Source organism: Hemiscyllium ocellatum, chromosome 18 (genome assembly GCF_020745735.1).
Source record: "Hemiscyllium ocellatum isolate sHemOce1 chromosome 18, sHemOce1.pat.X.cur, whole genome shotgun sequence".
NCBI classification, from domain to species: domain Eukaryota; kingdom Metazoa; phylum Chordata; class Chondrichthyes; order Orectolobiformes; family Hemiscylliidae; genus Hemiscyllium; species Hemiscyllium ocellatum.
This window is the reverse complement of record NC_083418.1, coordinates 41,532,582-41,559,342: the sequence shown is the minus strand read 5'-3', so window position 1 is coordinate 41,559,342 and position 26,761 is coordinate 41,532,582. Positions and strand designations below refer to the sequence as shown.

Sequence of the window (26,761 nt, the reverse complement as noted above, 5' to 3'; positions counted from 1 at the left end):
GCATCATCAATTGCCTTCCCTCCACCATAAATTAAGAGTGGAGATGTTCGCCAATGATTGCACAATACTTAGCATCATTTGCAATTCCTCAGATACTGAAGCAGCCCATGTTCAATAACATCCCTATTAAGAGACAATCTAACTATCACCCCTTGACATTCAATGTCATTACCATCATGGAATTCCCCACTATCAATATCCTGCTGGTTACCATTGACCAGAGACAACACTGAACTAGCCATATAATTACAACATCGACAAGAGAAGGTCAGAGGCTAGGGATCCTGCACTGCATAACTGACTTTCTGACTCCCTGACTCTCGACATGCCTGAAAGAATGCAGCTCTAACAACACTTAAGAATCTTAATACTATTTAGTACAAAACAAACCATTTGAATGGTACCACATCCACAAATATCCATTCCCTCCACTACCAACACTCAGTTACTGAAGCAATCGATGTCCAAATCGTGTACCACCTACAAGGTGCACTGCAAAAATTCAATAAATATCTTTAGACGGCAACTTCCAAGCCCATGGCCACTACCATTTAGAAGAACAAGGGCAAGGGAACATCACCACCTCTAAGTTATTCACCAACCTGACTTGGAAATACATTGCCATTCCTTCACTGTCAAAATTCTGAAATTCCTTCTCTAATTGCATCTTGGTCTACCTGTTCCTCAGACATTAGTTAGAGAAGGGCACCTTCTGAAGGTCAACTAGGGACAGGCAATAAAAGCTGGGCCAACCAGCTGGTCTACCAATAATTTTTTTAAAATTCTGCAATCTCTATCTATTTAAATGATATTATAATTTTCTAGCCTTCCTATGAACAGCCTCACATTTTCCCATGTTATACTTAATTTACCAATGTTTTTGTCCACTGACTTGTCTATATACAAAATCTTTGCAGTTTCTTTGCTTCCTTCTCATAACATTTCTACCTGTTAATCATCAACAAATATGTCGACAATACAATTGATCCTTTCATGAAAATAGATTGGAAATAGTTGATGGCCCAGTGCTGATCCCCGTAGCATTCCATGGTTACAGTTGTTGAATCTGAAACAACACATTTACCTAAGAAACATAAGCAGGAGTTAGTCATTCAGCAACTCAAGATTGCCTTGCCATCCTATAAGTTTATGTTTAATCTGCCCCAGACTTCAACTCCTCTTTAATGACTGTATCTTACAGCTCTTAACTCCTTGATATTTCAGAAATAGTTCTACTCCAGAGACATACGAAAGTATTTAAAGAGTAGGTAGAGAATTCCAGACATTTACTATGTCTGGGAGAATGAATTCTTCTGTTCTTAGTTTTAAGTAAGTGTCCCCTTAGTCTGTAACTATGTCCGCTAGTTCAAGAGTATCTCAGTAATGATAACATCCACTCTAATGAGCTCCTCTTTGATTGATCCTAACAAATATCTCCATGCCTTCTACAGAGGATTAATTTAAGGGGGCTGATGGCTAAGTTTCTCAGTGTCTAATCTAAAAATTAAAATCTTTAGAATAAATCATTTTATATCAAGCTAGAAAACATTTTACCAACAATGGAAATTAGAAACCTCTCTATGCACCTTTGACAATCAGATGGAAAAGGATAATGATTTTTCCTCCTCCTGATTCATGGCTTTCTGCAGATAGAAGATACTTAATAATCTAACCTGGTATCATGCAATGAAGATTCTTGATATGATCCTGTGTGACCCCACTTTCAGTACAGACTTTGTCAATAAATCTAGTAATGAAACGAATTACTGAGTTGGCAACATCATTGTTTTCTGCATCCTCAAATCCACTTTCGGTGTCATAACTCTCAGCAACACTGCCAGCAATGCTAAACAAAAAACAAAATAAGCTTTATTAACAATATGGAGAACATAGAAATAGTACAAAATACAGCCTTTATTAAAAATGCGTAACAAAGAAATGTATTTTCTCTCTGCATGTAATCTGGAGCCCGACACTTGTAATTCAGAGTCCAGGTGGAATGAGCATAACTGATTTTTGCAGAAGCGGTATGAATCGCCCTATCAATATATAAATTCAGCCAGTATTCAAAAATAATGCAAATGTACACAGTAACTTACAGTAATCAGTTTTTCAAGAGCTGGCACAATGTCGCCAATGCTAAGAAAATCAACTGTTTTTGAGTATATCAGCATTTTTTCCATTGTACTGACCATTCCTCAGATTCCAATCAAAACATTTCCTACTGAACTTAGTGACGCTAAATAAAGATCTATAAGTCACTAACAATGCATTACAAATTGGCAAATGTAAAGTCAGTTCCCCTTTTTGTTATAAATATTTTATTTAGAAATGACTTGTTAATTATTGATTTGAACATATATTTTCGCAGAAGCAAAATTCAGCTGGTTCCCAGGCTTTAATTTTTATGTAACAGTTTTCTACATGTAATTCTCCATTTACAAATAGTCCTACCTGGTTATGTCAAACCTAGATAAGCCAACATCCTGTCAACCTCAATCACAAAATGAAGTTCTGCTCTATTCTTCTATTTATCTATTTTATTTTACATGCTATCTCATCACGGCAAACATTTACATAGATTGGTTTTCGAGTGGTCATTGTTCTGTTCCAATGTCACCAATTAAATAAAAAACATACATTTTGACACCATCTGCATTCCAACTTTTCTCAAATGTGTTTTGAAGCAATCAAGCTGGGTTTTTGCAGAATTTGGTGGTCTAAACCTGGAGGCCTTTTGAAATGGTCAGACTCAGACATGGAGAGCAGTCCACATTGTCACCAGATTTTGGAATTTAGAATATTGGTAATGTCAACAACAGTCCTCTGAGTTTAGAGGTGTCCACATAAACAGGTCAGACCTGTACTCAACAATTGTTGACATAACAAATATTACTACTTCATCATTTACATAAAGGCAAGACCATATGATTTATTTGAAAAATCCAAGTGTGAATACTACAGTGGTATGGCGATTTAATATTTATTGATTATTGATGGTCAAGCTATTAAATTGTCTTATACTTGTTTATCATTGAATATATAAAGCTCTTTTTGAATACTGCAAAGTTGAATAGTCATGAAACAATCTAAAATAAAACAGTTTAAAATGGTCTAGAATACCAGGTTGAAAAACACCAGAATGACCAACCTTCACCTTGTAAGAGCTGTGACAATGCTGCTCCTTTAACAAGGTTATGTTGTCCTTGGACTTTTTTCCCCCAGAGGTCGTAAAAGACACAGACTGCAAAAGGTCTAAGTTGAAGAGTTTTAGGGCCAGTTTGATTATAGTTGACAGATATGCCTCAGGCAAAAGGTGTTTAAGTTTTAAAAAAACACTTGTACAACGAAAGGGGAGTGGCCAGTTCTCCCAGCTCAGCTTTTCTCTGGTTCGGTTAGCAAGCAGAAAACACTGCTGGACCCAAAGAAGCAGGTCCATGCTGACCTCTCTCTGACTTCTGTCCTGTAAGACCCTCCCTGTGTTTGATATTACCTTTAGTGCCATGGGGTGTTCATAGGGATTATTGCAAGTATTTGCAACAGCACCATTAAACTGGGATGATCTGTTGGGTTTTCAGATCGATTAAGTTATTCTTTATTCTGTTCTCTTTTGTTGGTGTTTCATTCGGTAATCTTGTAAATAAATTGTTTTGTTTAAAACTAAGTGGGTTGACCAACTGCATCATTCCTGGAATATCCGTGTTATACCTGCTTAAAACAACTAACAAAATGAGGGTCTGAGTCACTTTCTTGAAACGATTTTTGGGAGTCTGGCCTAGTCCATAACAGAGCTCATCAGGTTCAGACAGATTGTGCATAGAATTCCAACTTAATCTTGGTCATCGTTTGTATGTGAACAAAAACAATTTGGACAAACTAACAGAAACAAATGTTGCAAACAATTGCATTTCTTCCTCTTCCAGCCAAGTGTAACATGGAGCACAAGGTGACTCAATGAGTTTCAACTTCACTTTTCAGCCACAGAAAACAGAGCTGAATATAACTCACAACAAGACACATTTTAAAATAGTCCTGGATAGTTATTATCTCTGTCACTCTAATGGCTGAACTTTTGCTAAAACGTCGTCTTAATGAAGAGAAAAGTGTTAAGAGGGCAATCAGAAACATTTGAGCTGATTAACACCCGCAAGAATGAGCTTAAAATGTAAAGTTGCACTATTATTTGATAAAACTAGTATACCATGAAACCTAATTTGATCCTTGATTTGGATCAGTACTACTGATTTCCACGAGTTTTAGAATTTCAACTTCACATAAATATGCATACTATTTAATTTTGTGGTAGAAGAGAAACCAAGTAAAGCTTTTAAATTAAACCACCTTAAATTGCAACTCAGAGTAAGCATTCAAACATTTGGAACTGAATAATGGGTTAATATCAAGTTTAGCAGTAGGGATTAATAGTATGTAATGCCACATTATGGAACAGAACTAGGAGGGATTTTGCTAGCAAATTGTCGTCATGAACCATCGTTACCAATTTAAATCTGACTACATCTTCAGGATTTAGTGCATGTGTAGAGGAATTGTTAAGTTACAATATTATTCACAGCACCACCACAGGCTGTGCTGTACAGACACAACACCGCCCCATCACCCCCAAGTTTACTCTAGAGTGCTAACTTTGATTTTTGTGCTCAAGTCCTGGGTGGATCTTGAATTCACAAATGTTCTGACTTAGATGTGAGAGCAGCACCGGCCAAGTCATGTTATTAAACGTCACCATTTGTTTCGTTAGTGCAAACTTTTTTTAAGTTCATTCACGCGATTTCAGGTTCTAGAATAAAATTTCATTCTACTATGTCAAATTTTTATTGTGTTCACTTTAAAATATTTTAAAAACTAATTAAATTATTCACCCTTATTATTTCCTGTTTGACTAACTGAGAGAATTTTTTTACAGAATTGGTTCTTTAGCTACCATGATATTCCTGTAATTTAATACAGGGAATCCTTATTATTATTATACACTGAGATAATTGAAGTTCTTGTCATTGATAAAGCATCAGTGCCATGTTTTGTTTATTCTTTTCCCAATTACCATAAAATCCAATTTTTTCAAGTAACTCCAAATTAAGCAGATATCTTAAGATTACATATAAGCCTACTGACTATTAATTTTCAAAATATGCGCAATATTCGAAATGAAACGCAAAAATTCTTTGTATTGTAAATTCATGAGAGGGTTTGAAAGGTCGAGATTTAAAGACTTAACGTGTATGTTGTGTTAGTGTGAATGCTTACACTTTCTATGAATTTTCAGTTGACCATTAGCACACCAAAATCTATTACTGAAGTTTCACTGTGATATTTAAAGAGGTTAACTTTGGGCTACTGAAGACAAAGCAATTAGTCCAATACTTTTATATAACTGCCAGGAAATACTCTTCACAGTTTTTAAAATGCTGTGTGTGCCTTTTGTTCATTATGCCCTAGATTTATGTGAGTCACTTCCTCTTATTATTGTATGAGTGTAAGGAATATTGGCAATTTTCAAGTGTTTGGAATAATGTTATTACATGCACAAATTGCACTGAATACTTCAGCATTATTTGGTACTTTATTTTACATAAAACCATATGTAGACAATTGAGTGTACAAAATAAAGAACAAAATACAAATACTTGAATGATTTCTGACAAACCTGTTGGTGACAAAACTATTGCTCCCACTTTCCCAGTCTCCTGTTGTAGCATTTCGCAGCAGTTTATTTTTGCTTGTATCCAAAGGAACCAGCAGATAGACCATGAGTTGGGCATAATGAATAGCTTGGCTAAACACAGTGTTTTCCTCTCCTTTCTCCAGCTCCTGCTGTTTCTCTTTGTGGAGTGTTTGCCATAAGCGCAGCTGCTCTGCTGCAATGTCCATAGCTGTTTTCTCATGCTCTGTCGGTACTGGTTCTTTAAGCTAAAACAATCAGAACAGAGGTCAGCAGCTGGACTCAGAATGCTTATTCCTTCCAGTTTTTTTCCCTCAGTCATGCCCTTTGCATTAGTCCATCCCAAAGACAAAGCATTATATGGTATGTTACAAGACATTAAAATATTCCAGGGGATGCAATGGAGCAGATTTTGGGTATAACGGTGAGAAGGACCCAATCTCTCTTCTTCTTAGCCTTCCCTGTGTGTTCCCTGTAGACATGCATAAGAAAAACATTTCAACATCTTCACTTCCTGTGCAAGAAAGAATATCTTGTTAAGGTGGGTGTTTGGAAATTCCCCCATACTTCTCCGGTTGGCATAAGATTGTTATGGAGCATATCCCCTTGGATTTTCTTACAAGTATGGTACACCACAAACTGAGAATGTTTATAAGGCATGGCGGCCCTTTTTGGACTACCTGCACACAGATTTGTCTGCCATACTAGTAAGGGCTTTTATATAACCATAACGATTGTGGTTTACAAGTCCAATATCCAGAGAGGGAGAACTGAAAACGTATGAATAGGTGAAGATTAATGCTTTCGATATTTGAGAGCTAGTGCTTTGTTATGCTGAGGTGTATTATTATTAGTTAATAGTTTGTTGTTAGTTATTATTTATTTAGTTAAGTAATTAGTTGTGGATTTATTTTTTCTTTTTTTTATACATATTTACACAGTTGTTCATGACGGCAGTTTGGGTTTTATCATTTTTGGTGTTTTTCTTTGTATTGTTTTGTATTTGTTGTAATATTAAAAAATATATTTTGCAATAAAAATTAATTTTAAAAAAATCCAGGGTGAACGTGCTATACTTATCCACAAGTGATTTATCAACGTACTATGAACCACAAGATGAGTAACTGCCTATGAATACATCTGAGAGAGAATTTGGAATATAGACATTATTCATTCTGCAATAATAAAAAAAAATCCCATGATCGGAAGCACTCAAGCTAGTATGATGTGATTAATATCAAGGCATTTTTGCATTATTTAACTCTCAATTAAATTATCTATTATACTGCATATCATTATAAAGTAGAATAACTGTACATACTAAAGTACTTTAACATATATCATTTAAATGTCACTTAATTTTTAAGGGATTTACCAAACATATATTTCAAGAAGTCGAAAAGTGGAGCAATGGAAAAGCACAACATGCCAGGCAGCATCCAAGGAGCAGGGGAATCGACGTTTTGGGCATAAGCCCTTCATCTGTAATGGGTGGGGGGGTGTAGTGATAAGGGCTGACAGATAAACAGAATGGGGGTTGGGGCTGGGAGGGATGAGGTAGCTAAGAAGGCAATAGCTAGATGCAGGTGGGGAGTGATGTGATGGGTCGGATTGAAGAGTGGAACAGATAGGTGGGAAGGAAGATAGGCAGGTGGGACATTTCAAGGAGGCGGTGCTGAGTTGGAGTGTTGGATGTGGGATGAGGTGGGAGGAGGGGAGATGAGGAAACTGGTGAAATCGACGTTGATGTCGTCTGGTTGGAGGGTTCCAAGGTGGAAGATGAGGTGTTCTTCCTTCACGTGTCAGTGGAGGAGGCCCACAATTTGCCTGCCCTTGGTGGAGTAGGAAGGGGAGGTGAAGTGGTCAGCCACAGAGCAGTGAGGTTGTTTGGTGCGTGTGTCCCAGAGATATTTCAAGAATTAAAATTTCGAAGGAGGCATTAATGATTTTCATTTATGCAAATAAATAGTTTGATGTCAACTGGAATAGTATACTGCATCTTCTGTTATCCAAGGCCAAAACAATGCCTGACAGGTTATGCAAGGCTACAGATTTTGTAAGGCAACAGTTTTTAAACTAATAAATGTTCATTAACCAGATATGTTAACTACTTTTCTCTCCAAAGATGTTGCTTGACGTCTGAGCATTTCTTCCTGCATTTTCAATAGTGTTGGTCTTGCATCATCACACTGACTGCAAGGAGGAAGCAAATAACCATACCTTCTCAGAGGCCATTACATTTGTGTAATAAAAGAAGTGATAGGTTGTTTGCATTCAGTTTGTGTTAACATCCTAAGATACTGGTTGTAGGGAATTCTATGATGGTCATGTCATTGAACACCAATGATCTGGTACAGGCAGATTACCCAACTGGTGCTCCACCCTCTGGATTCAATATCAACCATGTTACTGTAGCAATTGGAACCTGAAATAGATGGATCTCACTGACTATGAGATCCTTGATTGGGGTTGTTAACTTGGCTCAATCAGGGAGCCGTGACTGACTGATATGAACAGAAGATTCAGAAGGTCTCCTTAGTCTAGAGACTAGCTTTGAGCTGGCTGGACAGAGTCCACGTACCATGGACATGTAAATAAAGAATGATTTGATGATGGGATACTAGCCTCTGTGCAGTAATGTTAGTGGCAATGAGAGAAGAAAAATGTGCCGGAAGAAAATTCACTTGTAACAGTCATCTTTGAGTTGGGATAAGCATTTCTGGTATCACGCCTTTATTTGGGAAGCTTGACTTGTTCGATCCTGGTGAAAACTTGGTTCCAGTAAATGGAAAGAATCCAATAGATTTTCTAGGCAAATGACATTGGGGCAGATGAAAAGCAATGAGTGATCATTCTGACTATTTGTAAAGCTGCAGTATTTTCAGTTACCAGGAGCCTAACTTTCCCTGAGGCACTAGATACTAAAACCTTTCAAGAGTTGATAGATTTAGTTAAGGGATGTTATGACCCCAAACATTCTCGAATTCTGAGATACTATCAGTTTTATTTGGCTGTTTGAGAACCTGAGAAATCTGTAATTGAGATTTTTGACAAGGTTAAGATGACTGGCAGAGGCATGTAATTTTGGGTTAACCTTGAATGAGCTGCTGAGACACCATTCGGTGTGTGGGATTAATGACATAACCACGCAAAAACACCTCTTAGCTGAAGCTCAAATGAACTTTAAACAGGCACTGCACTGTCTTCATCATTAGAAAAATGGAGCAAGGAAGTTACAGGGCATCCCCTATTCAGCTGAGATTGGGAAGCACCACTTAAGTACAGGCATTGCAGAGCCTCACATATCCTGAGCAAAGACACCCTGGATCAGCCCACAGTAAATTCCCAAAACAAAGCTGAGCCAAATAGCTGAAATGTTCTCCAGGATCCGGGTCAGCAAGCCATTGTAGTTGCTGCCAGTATGTGGACTTGAGATAGCAAAGGAGCTTACAAGGCCTGAGTGGCTGGTATCCAGAAGAGTGCACACCCTGCAAAATCCCCCAACATGTGAGTTGGAACAGTGTAGTTCATGTGTGAAATAAACTGCCAGAGGAAGTGATAGTTTCAGTTACAATTACAGTGTTTAAAAGACACTTAGATAAGTATGTGAATAGGAAATGTTTGGAGGAATATGGGCCAAGCGCAGACTGCTTTAATTTGAGATTATGGTCGGCATGGACTGGTTGGACTGAAGGGTCTGCTTCTGTGCTGCATGACTCTATGACTGTACTTGTGCTTATAAGGCAAATAGCAGCAGGCAGGCCATGTAAAATCACAGAATTACAGGTCAACATATAAAGTGGCCTTGGCCCCTTTGATAGTCCCTAGACCTTCCTGAAAAACGTTTGGGTATTTCATATGGACTTCACTGAGGCAGCCATTTTCCAGCTGAAAAATATTGAGCAGATCAATGTGAATCTTTAATCAATGAATTTTGCCCCAATAAGCTTAGACCTCAGCCTCTTACTACAATCAGTGTTAACTGCAATAACTGCTTCTCACAGGAGACCAGAACCAAAGTTGTACCCTTAAACTGTAATGGCTCCCCCCATGTATGTTCTCAGTCTGGCTGAGGTCTTGCGCAAGCTTAAGGGTTGGAGTCCAGAGTGAATATTGTTAAAAACTGGTTTTGGAACCACTGATACAGCTGCACTGGTAAAAAAAAGCCTCTCATGTCTTTTTTAAATCTTTCTACTCCTACCTTAAACATATGTCCTTTAGTCTTGAAATCCCCCACCCCTAGGGAAAAAAAATCTACCATTCACTTTATCTATACCCCTCATGATTTTATAAGCGTCTAGAAGGTCACCTGTCAATCTCCTACGCACCAGTAAAAGAAGCCCCAGCCTAACTAGCCTTTCCTTATAACTTAAACTAGAGGTAGGAATCAGAAGGCTGGAAAACAAGGTATCATCAAAAAAGTGCAGTTTGCAGAAGGAGCAGCATAAGTCACACCAGCTTGGTTCACCTTTGTGGTGATTTTAAGTAAATGCTAAACCACTTGCACTGAGGACTTGTATGCAAATCTTGCAGAAAGAGCAGTTTAATTTTGAAAGCAAGCATACGGAAATAAACTACTGGTTCATTTGATACCAAAGTGTCCCAGGTTCTGTTTGATTATAGGACCAACCCTCATGCACCTATTGGGGTCGCTCTGGGAGAGTTGCTAATGGGGACTGGGGGGGGGGTCTTCTGCTGAGTAGGTATGCATACACACAACAGCAACAGGAATGTCACTGCCAGCTAAATGTCTTCTTTAAGTGAGAGATACAGTTTACTTCAGGGAACTAAGTTTGGTGCCAGAACCACGGAAATGGCCCGGCATGTGTACGAGGTGAGGTCGTGATTGGAACCAGGGCCAGGTGCTTCTCATTAACAATGAGCTCCATGAGTGGGGGTTGTTAACCTGGGCCAATCAGGGAATCCTGGCTGAAAGCTATAAACAGGAAACTTGTCTCACACCTGCACACACACACCATGGGTACTGGGGTTAAAAATAATAAGCACTATCGCAGTTAGGCGGTAGTGTGGGGGTTAATAAAGAGAAAGAAAAAAAAAATAAACAGGAGTGTTCACATAGCATTGCCTTTTGTGAAGGGCACTGCTTGTCACTGGCCACTCGTGTGTTTTCCTTTCTTCCTGGTGGTGGAAATTTGAATAAAGATTCATACACCTTGTCTCTCTCACTGTGTCTCACATCTGCACACAGACAACATGGTGCTGGGGAAAAAATAAGCACTACCGCAGTTAGGCGGTAGTGTGGGAAAAGAGAAAAAAAAAATCAAAAAAAAACAGGAAACTCAAAGGATCTCCTCAGTCTAGGGACTAGCTTTGACCTGACTGGTCAGAGCCCATGTAGTGTGCACATTTAAATAAAAGGTGAGTCTGTGACAAATACTAGCTTCTGTGCAGTTATTTCAGATGCTACCATAACTGCATTATGCATAATCTACAGGATGCTCAGTAGTAACTTAACAATATATTCTCATTGCATCTGCTCCCCTGTGACTCCCCTACAATTATGAAGGAAACAGCAGTGATGTTTTAAAAACATAATTTCTTCCAAGTTATTCCTGCACTCCAATCCTTCACTCTCAGTATTGGAGATCATGGAATTTACATCCGAACATCACAGTGGCAGCACGATTAGCAAAATGGTTGTAGTGGCTCAAGAAAAAGGTCCTCTGCCTATTAAAATTGGCATTAAATGAGGATTTTTCAGTATCTCCAACATCCCAAAAATAAACTTAAAACAGGCAAACATAATGAAATTTCTGGGGAAGAATGACAAGGAACACTAAACAGAAAGCAAATTTGAATAATTTTTTTTAAAAAGCTGCAAATAAACACACCTTCCTCCAGTTAGCAAATTACTTCTCTTTGCAATCAGAAGCATTGTCAGGAATTACCTTTTGCTTGACATTTGATAGCAAATTTTCGTTTCTTGAGGGGAGGTAGAGTGCTCGTATTTGATTCTGCACATCATTGTAGAAGGTAGCCTCCCAAAACTGTTGATTTGTCCAGACGTGATGGTCTTGTACACAGGTATAGGCAAATTGGTTAACTCCTGTTGCCAATTTCTGAAGAAACCACAAAACAAATTGTTCAATTCAGCATCTGCATAACATTTGCTCCTGGACAGCCTATATGTAAGGTATAGACAAAGACAAGTTATTTCTGTGAAATCCCTTTCTATCAGCACTATTTGCACTTAGACTAGATGGTCTAGTGGTTCCAGAAAGCAGCTCACTGCTACACTCTCCAGGGCAATCAGGGACAGGCAACAAATGTTGCCTTGCCAGTGATGCCACATCTCACGAATGAAAAAAAATTACAACTAATTAAATATTCTGTCCATCGTATCACAAATTACATTTTAAATTGATACTAATATGCCAAATATCTTGTTGAACGTTGTATTTTTACCATTATTTCATACACCAGTTACGAAAGTCAGGATGAATTAATCATTTTCTGATCAACAATCTGTAACTAATGGAATATAACAGGGATCAATGCTGAGACCTCAGCTATTTACAATTTATATTAATGACTTGGGTGAAGGAACTGCTTGTAACATAGCCAACTTTACTCACAATCCAAATATAGGTTGGAAAACAAGTTACAAGGAGAATGCATGAGTCTGCAAAATGATACTGATAAGTTGAATGAGTGGACCAAAATTTGCCAAATGGAATATACCCTCCGGTTTCCTCCCACAATCCAAAGAGGTGCAGGTGAGGTGAACTGGCCATGCTAAATTGCCCATAGTATTTAGGGAGATGTAGGTAAGGTACATTAGTAAAGGGTAAATGTAGAATGGTTCTGGGTGGGTTACTCTTCAGAGGGTTGGTGTGGACTTGTAAGGCTGAAGGGCATGTTTCCACTCTGTTGGGATTCTATGATATTGTAGAAAAACGTGAGGGTGTCCAGCTTGGCTGGAGGAATAAGAAAAAGAAACAGTTTAAAATGGGGAGAAACTGCAGAATGCAGCAGTACAGAGGGTTCTGGATATCTATGGAAACACAAAACATTGGCATGAAACTACAAAACATCATCAGTAAGACATAGGCCACATACCCACTTCATTTCCGAGTCCCAAGTTGCATAAAGGAAATGGTCTTCATACAAGGAAGGTAGAATGTAAATGTTACCCAGTCTTGCCACTGTACAAGACACTGGTGAGACCACACCCAAAATATTGTATATAGCTTTGTTCACCTTAGTTAAGGAGACACAAAACTTGCATTATAAGCAGTTCAACAGAAGTTCACTATGTTTATTCCAGGGACGAGGATTTTTTCAATATAGAATGATGGTGAGCAGAGTAGGGTTATATTCAGTGGACTTTAAAAAATTAAAGATGTTATTGAAAATAAAAGATTCTTGTTTTTAGAGAGTTTCAATATAAGGGATCTCTCAAGTTGTAAAGGAGTAATTTCTTCTCTCAAAGGGCTGTTAGCTTATGAAATTTTCCATTCCAGAGGAGGCTGGGTCACTGACCTCTGAGTAGGATTTTTGATTGGCAGTGGAGTGAAGAGAGCTATTGGAGATTGCAAGAAAACTAAGGTAAGTCCATGATCAAATCAGTCATGACTTTACTCAATAGTGGAAGAGGCTTGAGGGCTGAATGGCCTACTTCTTGTCTTATTTAATGTATATTTTTACGTGAAGAAACATATTTGAGTTTAAATTATTTTAAGCTGGTGCTTCCAAGTCGCAAATCTTTGAGTAGTGTTTAATGTCTCCTTTCCTTTTTAGCTGGACTTTTGGCTTGTGTTACAACTTCAAAGCTAATGCGTTTTTCTTTACTGATTCATCGGATATGGGCAATGCTAGTTAGGCCAGCATTTATTGCCAGCCCTAGGCATCCTTGAAAAAGTAGTATATGCTGCCTGGTCACTGATATAGGTAGATCCACAAGACTATTAAGGTGGGAACTTAAGGTTATTAGTCCAGCAATACTGCAGATCAGCAACATATTTCCAAGAGGATAGTGAGTGCATGGAGAGGAATTGCAGGAGATGGTGTTCTCCTGGATCTGCTGTCGTGGTCCTTCTACATGAAAGTGGTTGTGGGTTTGGAAGGTGCTGTCTAAAAAGCCTTGGTGAACTTCTGCAGTACCATCTTGTAGATGGTACACACTGCTGCTGAGTGTCGGTGATGGAGGGAGTAGATATTTGTTGATGGGGTGCCAGTCAGGTGGCCTGTTTTGTTCTAGATAATGTCAAGCTCCTTGAGCATTGTTGAAGGTGCAACCATCTAGGCAAGTGGAGAGTCATGAGTTCAGTTATGTACTGCAGGATTCCAAGCCTTTGACCTGCTCTTGTAGCCACAGTATTTATGTGGCTAGTCCAGAGCAGTCTCTGGTCCATGGGTAACCTTCAGGATGTTGATAATGGGAATCCAGTGATGGTAATGCCTTTGAATGTCTTTGGTCACTGATGTTACCTAGTCATGGTGACAAAATGTCTGAAAGCAAACTTTCCAGTTCAATGAGCTAACTTACATACATGTCTTTGGTAATGATTAGATTTTCTCTTGTTAAAGATGGCTATTACCTGGAACTTGCATGGCACATATTACTTGTTACTTGTCACTTGTATGCACAAGACCTGGATATTGTCCAGATCTTGATGCATTTGGATGATTGTTTCAGTAACTGAGTCATCAGGAATGATGCTGAATGTTGCACAATGAACATCCCCACTTGTCAACTAATAAGGGAAGGAAGGTCAATGATGAAGGAACTGAAGATGGTTGGGCCGAGGACACTATCTTGAGGATAGTTTTAACTGCTCTCTGAGCAATAAATGCTGGCCTAGCTAGTGATGCCCATATCCAATTAATAGAAAATTGACCCTGAACAACACATGCACAGACATTCTTAAGCTGAGGTGACTAACCTCCAACAACTACAATCATCTTATAGAACCATAAAATTTTACTGTACTGAACACATCATGTCGGTATCAGCTTCCAAAAGAACTACTCAGTTCGTCCCATTCTCCAGCCCTATCTTTGTTACCCTCTAAATTCATCACTTTCAAACATTCATCCAACTCTCTTTGAATCCACCTCCGCTACACACTCAATTTCAACTCAACTCGTCTGAGAAATGCTCAACTATACATATCCTTTGCTTCCCATCTTCAAGCGAATTCTAATCCAGGCTGCCAGGCTGGCAAAAATGCATCAATCCCAACATTTCTGATTTGATAATCAAATTGCCATGTGGCACTGGATCAAATGCTTTCTGCAGGTTCAAATATATAACATCCACAGTTCTACCACATCCATTGGCTGTGTCATCTTGGTGGTGAGATAAATGGGGGGGGGGGGGGGGGTGGGGGTGAAGGAAGGTAGCTGGGAGTGTGATAGGTAGATGGAGGTGGGGGAGAAGGTGATAGGTTGGAGAAGAGGGTGGAGCGGATAGGTGGGAAGGAAGATGGACAGGTAGGACAGGGCATGAGGGCAGTGCCGATTTGGAAGGTTGGAACTGGCATAAGGTGGGGTGAGGGAAAACTAAGAAATTGGTGAAATCCACATTGATGCAGGGGGTTGGAGGGTTCTGAGGTGGAAGATGAGGAGCTCTTCCTCCAGATGTCGGCTGCTTAGGGAGTGGCAATGGAGGCGGCCCAGGATCTACATGTACTTAATAGAGTGGGAGGGGGAGTTCAAGTGTTCAACCACCGAGTGATGGGGTTGGTTGGTGTGGGTGTCCTGGAGATGGTCTCTGAAGCGCTCTGTAAGTAGGCAACCTGTTCCCCCAATGTACATAAGACCCCATCAGCTTGACAAAGTCATGTTGACTGTCAAGTATTAACGTATTTTCCTGTAAGTGTATACTTACCTTCAAACTGACAGGTCTGTAATTTTCTGGATTATCCTTTGCCCATTTCTTAAGCAACATGGTCACATTTTTAATCCTCTCATCCCCCAAGACTAACCCTTTGTTCAGACAGGTCTGGAAAATTTCGGTTAATGGCTCCACAATTTGCTCCCTTACCTCTCTCAGCAATCCAGCACACATTCCAACTGGTTCTGGTGACTTCACTATCTGGCGCGCTGCCAGCCTTTTTAACCCATCTTGTTCATCTATCACTATAGTGCTCAGTTGCTTAACATCCACATTTTCAACATGCCTATTGTTACCCATTTTCTAATTTGGTAAAAACAACAAAGTACTCATTTAGTACCTCTGCCATACCCACTGCTTCAGTGAATAGCGTACCCTGCTTGTTCCTCATGGGCCCCACTCGATCCTTCACTAATCTTTTACTATTAATATGTTTGAAGAACATTTTACTATTTATTACAGTGCATCCTGCCATCCTTTCCTCATGCTTCCTCTTAGATTCCCTTATTCCAGCATTAGTCTCTCTCCTACATTTGAAGAACTCCTCTTGATTTCTATTGCTAATATTAGTCTAGTTTGCATCATATAGCTTTTTTTTGCTTATTTTCTCATCAATATCCTTAGTCATCCAGGGTATTCCAGTTTTGCATACCCTGTATTTATTTCCCAAGGGTATCTTATACTCTATGCAGCTCTTTTGAAATTCACCCATTTTTCATCCACTGTTTTATTCACCAAACTGCGTTTCCAATCAACCTACTCCAGTTCAATATTTAGACCCCTAAAAATCAGCCCTTTGCCAGTCTGAGATCTTAATCATTCAATGACTTTTATCCCTTTCCAACATAGCATTGACCCTTATTATATTATGATTGCTATTTCCCAAATGCTCCCCACACTGATGACCTTTTTTTGTTCTAGCTATGACTCCAAACAGCTAATGTTCAGCTCTCTAATTCCCTTCCTAAACCTCTGAATAGAGAAAAGTAATACAGAAACAGAGATAGCTCAAAGCTTAACCCTTTTTTGACCAAGCATGTGGTCATATGCTTTAATATTATTGAAGGTGCTTTGTGGTCAAATTATGCTTTGTAACATTACTGTGAAGCATATTAGGACAATATATTTATGTTAAATACAAGAAGCCATTGTGTCAGTTCCTGCTTCTCGGCTGCTGCCTAACCAGCTGTGCTTTTCCAGCACCACACTAATCGACTCTAATCTACAGCATCTGCAGTCCTCACTTCCGCCTGGTAGGAAGTTCTGTTTTGTTAATGTCCCTGGGCTCAAATGCAGCATCATGGATGTTCGGAATGGACTGAATTGTCACCATCTGAATCATGAATGATTCTGTGATTCTAACTAAGGTAGTTAGACAACCACAGCAATCTAGATAATTGACTGGATTCAGTCTAAGGTTGGTTATCTTCTGGACCAATATCTTTGGTTGCGTCTCCAAGGAAGCAATTTATAATTGTGGCCAGACAACCTTCGCCACATCAGTTAACATGCACTGGTCTTGCAAGCCGTGCTAATTCAATCAAATACTCTTCCCATCTGTGAGACAAGACTTGGTGATTGCTACTCAAGAGACTAAGGATAAAGAAAGTGAAGGATGAATGCAGCTGGAAAAATTACATAAGGCACGTGTTTTGAATATATTTCTAACAAAAAAGATAGTTGTTAACAGAAGTCAAGCAACATACAGATTCATCACAGTAGATCAGCAATTAAAGGGTTAAAACTTGTGGCTTAATCAAACTAAAATTATATTCTGGGTTAAAATTCCAACAACCAAAAATGCCTGTGATTTCTGAAGTACAACAGCTGAAATACTAGCATACAGCAAATGTAACCATAACAGAATGGTGAATCTGCCAGTCAAGTTTGACTTCTACACTATAAGCTGACTATCTATAATATTTTAAACGGAGTAACATGCAGTCATATTACAAGTTTTCCATTTATCAAAAAATAAGATTTTGGTTTCTGAATTTTTTAATTTCACCTTTTCCAAATTTGAGATACATCCTGGAGGTCACAAGAATGTGGAGGGATCTCATAGAAAACTATAAACTTCTAATAGAAGTAGGCAAGGTAAAAGCAGGAAGGATGTTCCTGATGATTGGTGAGTCCAGAATCTGGAGTCACAGGATATGAAGTACACCTTATAGGACTGAGATCAGGAGAAATGTCTTCAACTGGAGAGTGATGAGCCCAAGGCATTCTGTGCCACAGAAAGCAGGAGACACAAACATTTTGAATTGAGATTTTTTAAATCTACCTTAAAGAAAATTTGTGCTTGAGGCTTGGTTAATAATTTGTTAGGCAGTTCGTGCAACTAGCTGTAGACAATCTACTTTGTATTTAATAAAAATAGTTCACGTGCACTTTTTGGTCTGTTATTTAGTATCACTGAAGTTGAGGTTTCAAGAACTGAGTGCCCTCATCCTGCAATCTAAGGTTCTGTTACTTAACAATCAAAATTTTTGGTCTTAAACTCCACATCAACAACAAAAAAGTACATGAAGGATTGAATGGTGTAATCGTCCTACTCTTACTAAACGTAGTGAGTAATGCCATAATATGTTTGTGAGTAATAGATTAGTGATAAGTTCTTTTACATGTAAATGTCATGTTTTGTTATAGAGGTAAAACAAACCTGAATATTTCTTGTAGTTCTGAGCTACAGTCAGAAACTAGCAAGTCCATTGTAATCTGCAAAACATTTTTCCAAATAATTGAACTCAATGATTTTAGATTGAGTTGCCTTAAAAAAACAAGGTTAACATGCTGCATCTCAGCAGTATTATAATATGGTATGCATTGTGAGGAATAGTGCATCTATGATTATTAATAAGGCACAATCCAAATTTATCATGAACTTACCTTGGGTTTCGCTAGTATTGGTAAAAATTTTGCATCCAGCAAATATACATTGTCAGAAATGAAAGAAAATAATTTTAAGAAAATAACAGAGCTGAAATGCAAAATTAAATAGCATTTGCAAATATTCTGAGTGATTGCAGCTGTTTATAAGTTGTAAATATAAGAACGGTAGTGGCTATAGAGACACGATTAGACGCTTACTCTAAAAGCTACATCTAGACCTAAGATTATCTGCTCACAATACTAAAAGAGATAGTGTAAGATGGAACTGAATGATAGGAGAGAGTATTTTTGAAGAAGGGATTGGACAAGGCAATATAGATGTAATGGCACAGTTCTCACACATGTTGGTCTTTGAGGGTGGCAAGGTATATTGAGACAATACCTGCCAAATAACCAGGCTTCAGAAGTAGAGAAATTGTGTCATAAGCAGGGAAATTATGTTGAACCTTTAAAAGCTCTGTTCAAGTCATAACTAGAAAAGTACATCCAGTTCTGGTCAACAAGGTTTTTTTAAGGAATGATATGAAGTCCTCAAGAAGGTGCAGAGGAGATTAAAATGGTGGAATTCAGCTGGAAAATTAGGTTGAAGAAGTTGGCTTAAAGTAACAGAGGTTCTGGGGAGATCTAATTGAGGTTTACTAGATAACGATTATAAGGTGAACAAAGGAAAGCGGTATCTGTTAGCTGATGGTACAAGGACTAGGGAACACCAATTTAAGGTTTTAGGCAAGAGATACAGGGTGGCGTGGAAAGGAAGGAAGGAAACTGCAGAAGAAATGTTTTTACATAGGAAGTAATGCAATAATGACCTGGAACATATTATCTACAAAGACTGTGGAAGTAGAGTTGACTACTGATTCCAAAAGGAAATCAGAAAGGTCTGTGAAGGAAATAAACTTGCAGGGCTACAAAGATATATAGGTGAGCAATGGAACGAAGGAAATTGCTCAACAGAGATCTAGTATGGTGTTTAATAGTGTTCTCTGTGCCAAAATTACTCTATAGATATACTTATGATTTATAAAAAGCTTTTGGGTAGAATATGGTAGGTCCATTGTGAAATCAATGAAATAACAAATGTAATTCAAAACAAATAGCTTACTAGTTTTTCTGAATCTCTCATGCATTAAGTTTTATGTATGCCAGCTGATCTGATTTAGCATCTTCCAATAAGTATCTGACATGCCCAAAGTTGATGTATTAACTGTAGCAGACAATGTCAGTAAATGTTTTGACTCTTTCCTTCTTTGACATTCATATATTCATATTCGCAAGACTGAAACTAGAACTGCCATTGAATTTGCTCACCCTAACTGAGCTGCACTGAAGCCTGGAGTATTGCTCTTCCCTGGATAAACTACATCATAGTCATTATTTTTAAACCTACAATTTTGCAGAGCTACCATAGGCAATACCACTACAATAACAAAGATTAACAGGCTGCTCCCTCTTAATAAACTCACTACCTAGTTTATTAACATAACATTGACTCACAAAAAGGCATTTAATCTCAGGAGAGACTCAAGTTTTGAGAATGTTGCTTGAATTTTAACAGAAGGACACAGCATGACCTCAAATATATTTAATTAACATATAATTTGAAAACCTTTCTCTTCTAGCTATTGCAACTCTCATTTTGAGCACATATTGCGCTAAATAGATAACATAATACAAAACTTTATGCACAATATCAGAGAATCACTCACGTTTGCAAAATACACTGAACTAATGCTGAATTTTTTTCTAAATCCTAAATTCATTCTGAAATGAGCAGGACATACTTAAGCATTCATGTTTCATTAGAAACTCAGCTCAGGGTTTATTTGAAAGTTTGAAATGGCTGCAGATTAATCACTTTGTACAAAATGTGGAAACACAAAAATTAAAACAACTTTTCAATTGCTAACATAATAAAATTAAGAAAGCACATTAAGCAAAAACAAAAGTATTGTATAATCATAAAAAGATTAAGGCAAAGACTCAAACTACAATGCCTTAAAGAAAGTAAATTCTGGCATTTTCAGCCAGTTCTTGATGAATTCAGCACATGGGCTGGATCTACCCATAACTGAGAAACTTCAATGCTGAAGAATCTTGCCAAAATTGTTAGAAATTAAAGTAGTACCCCATGAAGTAGATGAGGCACATTAGGTTAATTAATTTTAAGATGTCCAGTGTTTTGCTGCCTCACAATTCGTGACCTAAAATTACACAAACCAATTCTAATAATAAATGTGAAAAACAATTCAGACATAAGTGAGAGTTATCATGTTTGCAAAAATATGTCTCTGCAATAGTTACAAATATATTTCGCATAAGCAATTTTGTTTTAAAGCCAAGTACATAAAAACAGCACGATAATGAGAAGCATCCAACTCCTAAGGCCTAGCCAAAAATGCATAAAAAACTTGTGGCAAGAACAATGCAAACACTCCCCACAAAGCAAACGCTTATAACAGCACATTTTCTTTAAGCTAGACCATCATTGTTCCTTTTCTCATGTCTCATCCAACATCATTGTTCCTTTTTTCTTGTTTCATACTGCAATTTTTCTGTCAAGAGCAATGAAAATTCTTACATGAATAAACCTGATAAAACATATGCTTTCCTATAATCTGTACCACAGAGAAACCAACAGAAGAAACAAAGAATTCAAAAGTATTAAATAGTGAAGAAAAAATTCAAATATAAATAAATATGAAACTAAGCATAATGCATGACAAATCTTCCCATCACGCTGAAACGATAACACTCATGACAACTTTTCTCATACTTGCTTCAGCATCTGTTGTGTTCAAGAGACTTTGACTAAAAATCTCAGGCAGTAGAAATTATATTCAGAAGTAGAATCATTGGTAGGATTATAACTGAATGGGTACGAATGGAACCAGACAATGCAATCCCACCCAAACAGATGATAGTGGGGAGGCATGAAGGAGGTTCGTTTTGACAATTATATCTAGGACTGCAAAGATAATAATCACAGAGGACATAATTTGATAAAAACAATTTTGATATAGTAACTGGAATGAAAACCTGATTTGAATGATTTATACAAAGAGTTTGAGGAAAGGTGGAATGGATTAGGAGGCAACATAATGAAGGACCTTGGGAGAGAACAGGAGGTTGAGAATGGAAGTATTTTAGATGACAAGGTCAAGGTTTAGTCTTTCAAGGAGGGGGGTTGACAATGGCAAAGTTAAGGGAGAGGGAAAACCATCAGAAGAAAGAGAGTTGTTAATAATGTGGACATCAGGAAGGGAACTTTATTTGGAACTGGATAGAGGAAGCAGGAGATGAACTTGAGAAACAAGAGCAAAATTGCACCACCACTGAATAAGATCATGGCTGATATATTCTAGCCTAATTCCTCTTTTGTGTCAGCTCTTCATTGCTCTCAACTCTTGATATACCAAAATCTACCTACTTTCTCTTTAAATATTTAGTGTGATCTAGCCTCCAGAACTCACTACCCTCTGAGTTTTAAACAAATATTTCCTTATTCTGTGCTGTGTCCCCCAGTTCGAGGTTGACCCGTTTGCGAAAACATCTTAACATCTATCTTGTCAAGCTGCTGCAACACCTTGAATGTTTCAGAGCTCTCCACATCTTCTAAACTCAAATAGTTAAAGACCTAAATGTCTAGCTGTTCTTGGTATGTCAACCCCTTTATATCAGTGAATTGCTTTCGGACTGCCTCCAATACCAAAACAACGTTTTCTAAATACAGGAACCAAGAAGTGCCAACAATACTTTAAGTACAGCATCACCTATAACCTGTTCAGTCATAACAGGACTTCCCTATTTTTAAACCTCAACCCATAGTAATTAAGGCCAAAATTCCACTTGCTTTTTTAGTTATTTGTTGTGAATGCATGCTAGCTTTTTGGGTTTCATGCGCAAGAACACCTCTATGCTGCACTTCTTTGGAGTCTCTCTCCATTTCAGTAATGGTCCACTTTTGATTCTCCTATCAAAGCACATAACCTTACACTTTCTCGCATGAATTCCATTGACCAAGGTTTTGCCCACTTAATCAACCTGTTTATATCCCCATCCAGATTCCTTAGATTTATTCACAGCATGCCCTCCCACCTATTTTTGGGTCATCAGCAAATTTGGTTACATTACCCTTCCTCCCTTCCTCCAAGACATTAACAGAGATAGTAAATAATGGAGCACTTAGGACTGAACCTTCTTGCACAGGTGGAGAGGGGTTTAAAATGATAGAAGTTTGCAATGGAGAAAATAAACTTGGGTTAGCTTTAATTTCAAGATGAATCTGGGACAGTAAATGGTTTTAGCAGATAATAGCATGACTAGATAATGTTTTATATGCTCCAGCAGATCTTAGGGTAGATGAGTCAACCATTTCTCTGTTGTATATGGTCAGATTCGCCAAAGTGAGTAGAAATTAGGATTGGATCAGAATGACAAGTATGTTGTGAAGAAAACCACAACCATCTGATGAAGGAGCGGCGCTCTGAAAGCTAATGTTTACAAATAAACCTGTTGGACTATAAAATGGTGTTGTGGAAAAAAAGGTAATGGATTTATTGGGGACAAAGGCATCAGCAATACAAGCCATCATGCAACTAGGAAAATCTGTAGCTGCAGGAATGCTGTAACAAGCAAAGGGCCAACGGTTAGACAGTTGGGGGTTTGAATGTGCTGTTTTAGGTGAATTAGGGAATAATTTTTCCCAATGGGGTGGTGATACACAGGGAGGGAGGGATGATCAGAAGCAGCCTTATCAGTGATTGATATGATGGACTATCAGAGATGGCAAAAGCAAGGGTTTGCAGTTGTTTTGCTATAACGCGACAGCTGTGTTCCTCTGCAACCTTGCCCTATAGAAAATCACACTGTAGAAGATTGCTAATAGAAAATCACTATACCCAGTCAGTAGAAAGTTTGCATTATCCAAACAACAACCACAATTCGTCAATCGTGTTATAGCCAATTGGCTCTGGCAAATTGCTCGTTATAATGGAATGACCGATATTCAAAATATGCAATTGGAAATTCACATGGAGGGAGAGATTTAGGGCGGGTAAAAGGCAGGTGAACTCAGTAGAGGGATTATTGATGAGAAAGCATGCATGATTTACAAAGAGGGAGAGGGTTAACACTCATGAAGCACCTTAGGATGGTTTCCTATCTTAAGGTGCTATATAAATGAAAGTTGTTGCTGCTGTTACTGTTCATATACGAAGTTAAAAGGAGGTACCTTTTAAAGCTGTTCTAGTGATAATGAAAACTACTAAAAATATTTTGCAGAACTTCAAGTATAAAAGCCAACAGGACCAGCTGATTGACCAAATGGCTATTTCAGAATACTGACAAACAGCAGAGAGATAATGACCATAATTTTCCAAAAATCTTTAGAAATGAGAATAGTACAAAACATTAAAGGGGAGCAAATACTAGATTCCTATCAGTGGAAAGTGATAAATGATGAAATTCTTGGCCAGTTACCTTGTCTAGATTATGGCTAAAGTTATAAAATATGGAATATAAATCATAGAACATTTAAAAAGGCAGAATAATCATGGAGAGGCATCATGAGGTTGTACAGCACGAGTTTATTAAATCAGTTGACTTTCACAAAGAAACTAAAGTCTTCAAACTGCTGAATATATAGACAACATATTTGATTAAGATGCTATACTTCAGAGGCACATAATGAAAAACTAAGAGCTATATATCAGGGGAAACATAGAAGCATGGATGGAGACCAGACTAGTGAAGAGACCAGAGACATTCACTCTCCAACATCTCCACAGGGATTCTTTTCTATTTGAATAAATTATGCGAATCAGCGAAATGGACATACAACAAATGAGTGAATTTGATCAAGAGCAGAAATCCAGGAATCAAAAAAGTGCTAATTATACTTAGAAAGAGAAGAATAGCCAAGCATGGACAATATACATTGAGACCTGATACAACATTTACCTATTAAGAGTTGAAGAAGAAATTAAAGACCAAAACAAGATTGGTAGATGAGAGAGATTTGGACTGAGAGAAACTTGAGGATAGTCAGAGATGAAGGATGATGGTACCAAAGATGCCATTAAAGGCAATGATAAAAATGAATAAAAAATAACCTGACATGGACAAATTAATGCTTGCTGTTGATTCCAAATTAGTGTAGCAAACTTGAAGGAAAAATGTTAAATTGGAGATTTGTTTTACATTGTGAATAAATTCTGGTCATATTGAACATCATGAAGTTACATTAATTCTTATACTGCTGCACTGTTGGAAAATTTTGACACTTAAGCCAACAGTTTTTTATAGGAGTAACTGGATTATTGTAATTAGTATGTGGACAAATATATATTCTAAACTTATGTTTGAATAACTTACATTTCATAAAATAATGTTTCATTTTACAATTTGAGTTTATGACTTCTTAAAAATGGATGAAAAATGTCAGGTTCTGCACAATTCAAAAACTTACCTTAATTTTTTGCACTGCTTAGACAGATTGAATTTCACATCAAACTGGAATACCAAAACTACATGAATACTTAGTCTGCTCTAATGATCAGAGCTTTTGCAGTCAATGGGCCATTTATTCTTATTACACCGTTTCATACAGCTTCACTAAGAAATTGTTGAAAAAAACTAACTTAGAAAAATATTGACATAATCTTTGCTTATTATAGTTTTAAGATCACAATAATTCTATATATACCAAAATAAGTACAAAGAAAATTATCAACTCTGTGAAAACTAAGATTGTATTATGAAATGCCAAATGCAATAATGAAATGTTTTAACAACTTTTCATCATAGAAGGTTTCAAAGTGGCTTCTGATAATGTTTATTTTTGAAATAATTAAACAAAACTCTAATATTTCCTCAGGCCTACGGTGAAAACATTTTGTTTTGGTTACAACATAAAGAGGAGGAAACTCAAAACAGGCACATGTACTTTTACTCCTTATCTTTATAATTTCATACTCATTATAAAAGCAAAATGTAATATCAACTGAAGACAATTTTAGAAAGAATGCAAGATAAGGATTTTGTATGTATATACACACACAAGGTGACAAGATAAAATGAGAAAGCTTTCAAGAATAAATTATAATCCTTAGTTTAATTAATTGAGATAAAATGCAAAAGAAAATTACGCTACATCCTTGTAAAAACTGATCTAAACTCAATTGGAGCATTTTGTTCTGGACACATTTTAGGAAGGATGTGAAGATCTGAGAGACAGTGCTGAGGAAATTTACCAAAATTATCTCAAGGCTTAAAGATTGCAGCTGGCAGTTGTGTGGAGAGATAGCAGAAAACAGTTAAGGTAGTCCTCTTTAGAGGAGAAAAGATTACGACAAGATTTTCTGGACATATTCAAAATCATGAATAGTTCTGATACAGTAAATGAGGAGAGCCATTTTACTGGCTTTTTCCAACAGTGGGTCACAATTGCTTATGGTTTTCTGTAGTTGCTGATAACCTGACTGCCATGACAGGTAATTCTGGGCTACTACAATACCAGCAGCAGCTCTCACATGACTGCTGTAACTGACTGGAGAGTCACATATAAACACAGAAAACAGGAGCAGTAGTCAAACTTTCAAGCTTGTTCCACCATTCCAAATGATCAAAGCTTATCATCCAACTTAGTAAATACTCTATCCTCGCTTTCTCCCCTTACCCTTTAGTCCTTTTTTAAAATTCATTCACAGGATATGAGCAAATCCAAATTATTAATATTTACTGAAAACAGCTGAGGTCCAATCACTGATCCCTGTGGCACTTTACTAGTCACTGCCCACCTATCAGAAAAATACACTGGAAAACTGTGTTTTATTTATTCATGGGATGTGGGTGCCACAAATATTGCCCACTTCTAATTGCCAGAGGGCATTTAAGAATTGACCATATTGCTGCAAATTTGGAGTTGCATGTCGATTTTACAAGGTAACGTTGGCAGTTTTCCTTTCCTGAAGGACATTAGTGAAACAGATGTTTTTTTTAAATTCACAATTGACAAGTGTTCAATTCTAGATTTCTTTTTAATTGAATTAAAATTTCACCATCTGCTAAGGTGAGATTCAAATCCGTACCACAGGACATTACCGCGGTTTCTGGATTACTGGTCCAGGGGCATCACCACCATGCTAGCGCCTCTCCAAACAGATAACTTATAAAAATCTGCATGTGATGACAGAAACAGTAGGAGTAGCTAATAGGGAGAAGAATATGTAAGTAGACGATGCATTTGACAAGGATGATGTTCATTACCAGTTCTGAGTGCATTCTGTGGTTGGGAAGGAAAGCTTGAACTTTTTATTTTGTACAAAGCTAAT

At 37.6% G+C, this 26,761-nt stretch overlaps 1 protein-coding gene across 1 annotated transcript in view; it reads right to left on the bottom strand.

Annotated features, from left to right (window-relative positions):
• sbf2 (SET binding factor 2) overlaps positions 1-26,761 on the bottom strand; it is a 551,470-nt gene that overhangs the window by 115,550 nt on the left and 409,159 nt on the right. Inside the window, exons 18-20 of the mRNA XM_060838903.1 lie at positions 11,590-11,760; positions 5,666-5,928; positions 1,674-1,846 (exon numbers count right to left, since the gene is read on the bottom strand). Of these exons, the coding sequence (XP_060694886.1) occupies positions 1,674-1,846; positions 5,666-5,928; positions 11,590-11,760 (607 nt within the window). The remainder of the gene's footprint in view (positions 1-1,673; positions 1,847-5,665; positions 5,929-11,589; positions 11,761-26,761) is intronic.